This window comes from Arachis ipaensis, chromosome B10 (genome assembly GCF_059453495.1).
Source record: "Arachis ipaensis isolate K30076 ecotype BB chromosome B10, ASM5945349v1, whole genome shotgun sequence".
Lineage (NCBI taxonomy): Eukaryota > Viridiplantae > Streptophyta > Magnoliopsida > Fabales > Fabaceae > Arachis > Arachis ipaensis.
Window position 1 is genome coordinate 13,469,112 of NC_142435.1, and position 4,430 is coordinate 13,473,541.

Sequence of the window (4,430 nt, forward strand, 5' to 3'; positions counted from 1 at the left end):
CCGGTATAATTAAATAATTATGTAAAATTTAATTATTTTTTTTTTATTATAAGTATTTTTATTTTATTTTTATAAAATTAATTATCATTTTCAAATTTTAATACTTTATTAATTAATTTATATTTATTGTATTATTATATTATTATAAGTAAAAACTTACATAGCCAATGAGTAATAGCTCAAATGGCATAGTCTTCCCATACTCAATTAAGAGGTTGCGGGTTCGAGTCTCCTATCTTTGGTAAAAAAAAAAGTAAAAACTTACATACAGTTAATTTTCATGTGAAGTTGATATTTAAAAACAGTTAGATAATTTGACAAGTTTAACTAAATATCATCTAACGATTTTCAACTATCAACTTCATATGAAGACAATTGTATGTGAGTCTTTACCTATTATTATATACTACAAGTATTTATTGAAAAAATAATATTAATAGATATCATATAATCATGAAAAGAAAAAATAAATTATGATTAATAATTTTTTTTATCTTTTTAATATATATATATATATATATATTAATAAAATTTATAGTTAAATAAAATATAATTAATTTAAAAATTAAAATTAATTGAATATAAGTAAATACAAAATTGCTATATGTATTATAATTTGGATATGTATTAGTAAAAAAGCAATGTAGCTTGGTGGTCAGAATGTGCTTCTTGTAATCCTGGAGTGAACAGTTTGAACCCTATCAGAGCCTTTTCCAAAAACCACACAACTGGAGCTTATGGGGAGCATGGTGGACTTACAGAACCCAGATGCATCGTAGCTTTGCCTTCAGTTAGGACCAAACGGTTTGGTTTGGTTTGATTTTCACCGAATTTGGCTGATTTTAATCGGTTCGTTCTGGTTCTTTACTTTGAACGGTCTTAACTTCGGACCGAATCGATATAGAATTCGATTTACCAATTTTTCGGTCGAACCGGTCGGTCCAGTCCAGTTTTTACAACTATGGCTCCGATTGTTACCGGTCAATTCTTTTATCTTTACATCGGTATCTTTATTGTCTAATCGACACCTTTAGATTATATTAGTAGGCTTTCTTTCAGCATCACAAAAGGAAGATTATATTAGTAGACTATTTAGTGTTGAGCCGTCAACTAGTCTTTATATATTATGCCAAATGGGGAATTTGCCGATTAAAAGAAAGTTTAATACACTATTTTTTGTAAATATTTGTTGTTAATATAATAAATTATAATTATCTTTGAATTATAATTATCTTTAAGATAATAATATAGTACATATAATTTAAAATAAATATATATTAAAAATTAAATTATATAGAATACACTTGTTTTCAAACAAAAAAAAATTTACTAATTAAGATACAATTAATTAAACTAATAATTTTTTGTTTAATTATTATTTAATATTTTACAACATAAAACATATAATATTATGAATTTTATACATATATAAATCTTAATTAATATTTGACTTTTTTTTCTGTTAACCCTTGTATTATATTTATATAGAATTTTAAACTTTAGTTGGTTTGACACCTTTAATTTATGTATTTTTAAAATTTATATTTTTGTGTATTTATTTATATTTTTATATATTATTTTATTAAAATTTGTTTATTTCAATTGAAATATAATTAAACCAATTAAATATTTTAACTTTACTAAATAATCAATTAGAATTGCAACCAACTATTATATAGACTGTAAAAAAAATTCAACAAGAAAAAAAAAACCTAAATCCTCACACTTTTTTTTTTAATTTATTTTAGAGAAAATGTAAATTTAAATTATCATGATAAACATTTAAAATCAAATGAAAAGAGATCTAAAAAGAAAAAAATATCTAAAACCAAATGAAAATAAACATCTAAAATTATTGTAAAAAAAATTCAAAACCTAATAAAAATAAACATCTTAAACTAACAAAAAGAAATATCTAAAACCTAACAAAAAAGAGATATCCAAAACCATTTAAAAAAAAAAAAATCAAAACCTATTAAAACGAGATATCTAAAATTATTGAAAAAATAATATTCAAAATATCATCTAAAAACTAAAAAAGAATACACATATAAAAACATAAAAAATATATAAAAAAGATGCATCTAAAACTTAAAAAAATATATTCAAGATAAATAAAAAAATATCCGAAACCTAAAAAAAAATATCGTGTGTCACGGCAAGAGGATTTTGAAAACAACGGTGCGATGTCATGATATAAGGACTTCCACGGACTGAGAAGAGATGGAGAAAGAGGGGGCGGTTCAACGATGCGAAAGGTTGGAGGAGAGGATGCAAAATCGCTACAAAAATAAGTTGGGAAGGGGAGGCACCGTGGCACCGTGGCACCGCGAGAGGGTAGGTTGGAGGGGGAGAAAAGACGCATGTTTTTCAAGGGCAAACTTAATTTTTTAAAATTTAAAAGCAGTATTTTTAAAAAGTTGGCCCCGCTTAATTAGGAGTGTTCAAGTTTAAATCGATCCAAATTAAATCGTTCATCTAATTCAATTCAAATCGAAAATCGATTAAAATCGCACTGATTCGAATTTGATTGGATTCTATTTTTTGCAAACCGCTGGATTGTATCGAATTTTGGATCTATCCAATCCAATTTAAACCGCACAATGTGCTATAATATTATTATTTTATTATTATATTTACAATTATATTTATAACATGTTCAATTTGTTATACATTTTTCTATTATTCATGTATTATTATTATTTAATAAATATTTTATATTTAAAATATTATTTATTTATTTATTTTAACTAACCTATAATTTTATTTCTATTGTTATGTTATCGTTGGCTTTTTAAGATATGTTAAGAGTTGTTATGCCATTGTTGATTATTTAAAATTTGATGTTAAAATTTGTTATATGTATTTAATTTTTTTTATTTGAAAAACTGCAAATCCAAACTGTTTGTAATCGGATCGAATCGGATCGAATTTTTAAAAAAAAAAGTTCATCCAATTCAAACCGCACTGCACATAAATTAAACGTTCGAATCGGATGACTTTTTTTCTTAAAATCGAATCAAACCGCACCGCGAACACCCTGTACTTAATTGCATGTAGGGTTGGTTATTTATACTTTTTCTAAATATTTAAACCCATCAACCAATAACTGGTTTAGTTTGCCAAACCTTGCACTAATCACATGGTTCCAAAACCTAAACGGAACCCTCCTGTCAGCCACCAAAGTGTCGTTAGACGTCAACGTGTACAATTCCACAACCACTTTCCCTATATTTGTTATTTATTTATTTATTCCCATTCTTTTCCCCTCCCTCCTTGCTTATTCAACACTTGCAAATTCAATACTTAAGCCTCACGGGAAAGAAAATTCTCCAAATTCTTCGTTTTCTCTCGTTTCCGTTCTTTCAATCCCAATTTATCTCTTCTGATTCTCTGTGTCAAGCACATGGGTCCGATCGTAGTGAGCCAGCTGGCAACCGGTCTGAGCGTGCTGGCAGGAGCGGTTATCGTGAGATCGGTGATGGACATGGACCAGAAGCCCATGGTCGGCCCGGGTTCAAACCCTCGCTGCCAGACTTGCAATGGAACGGGTCGGGTCACCTGCCTCTGTACACGGTGGTCTGACAGCGACGCCGGGTGCCGAACCTGCGCCGGTTCCGGCCGCATGGCATGTAGTAGTTGCGGTGGATCCGGAACCGGTCGACCCTTAACCGCGAAAATTGCGATTCGGCAGCTGAACCGCTCTTCTTAGAGAGATGGCAGTTGCCATCTTGAAAAATAGGCAGTATGAATTATGAAATGCAAAAATACAACTCAAGTGAGACGTACAGGATTCGAACCAATAGACTCTCGGTCCAACCGCGATAGTGATTTTTTCTATTTTGATTTTTCATTTCTGGGGTTGTAATGGAGAATGGAGGAGCTGAAAAAAAAAAAAAAAAAGAGTTAGATTGTGTAATCATTATCGGTCCAATTGAGATTCTTGTAGAAGCATAGAATTTTGACTCCTATATATTTGGGTACTTTTTGTGTTCTTTGTTAATTGAATGCTAACTGTATTTACTGTTAGCTTAAATTAGTTATGTGTGTTTTTTCTTCCGAAAATGTTTGGTAACCAAACAAAATCAGCCAAAAACAGCCATAACTTGCTTTATTTAACATTTATTAATTGTTGCAACAATTAATGAATGCTAAATAAGACAAGTTTTGACTGTTTTTCTGGTTTTCCTAGCATTATCCTTTTTCTTCATCTTAGATATACTATTTTGCTTCGGTTATTTTGAGAAGTGTTATTTTACTTCGCGTGTTATGAGTATCATAACTAAGACTACTACTAACACTTATCAAGCTCGTAAAATTAAATAAAAAAAAAAGAAATTCAATATTTGATGAAAATTAGTATCTTAATTTTAACCTAGAAGTAATGAGATTAGTAAATGATCGTGATTGAGAACTGCAATTTCAAATAG

General features: G+C 28.8%; 1 protein-coding gene across 1 annotated transcript; it reads left to right on the forward strand.

Annotated features, from left to right (window-relative positions):
• Nucleotides 1–3,258: 3,258 nt before the first annotated feature.
• On the forward strand, nucleotides 3,259–4,003 carry LOC148579198 (uncharacterized). The gene has a single exon (XM_088506254.1). It carries the CDS (start codon nucleotides 3,407–3,409, stop codon nucleotides 3,710–3,712), a length of 306 nt encoding a protein of 101 aa, XP_088362380.1. The 5' UTR covers nucleotides 3,259–3,406; the 3' UTR covers nucleotides 3,713–4,003.
• The last annotated feature ends 427 nt before the right edge of the window (nucleotides 4,004–4,430 follow it).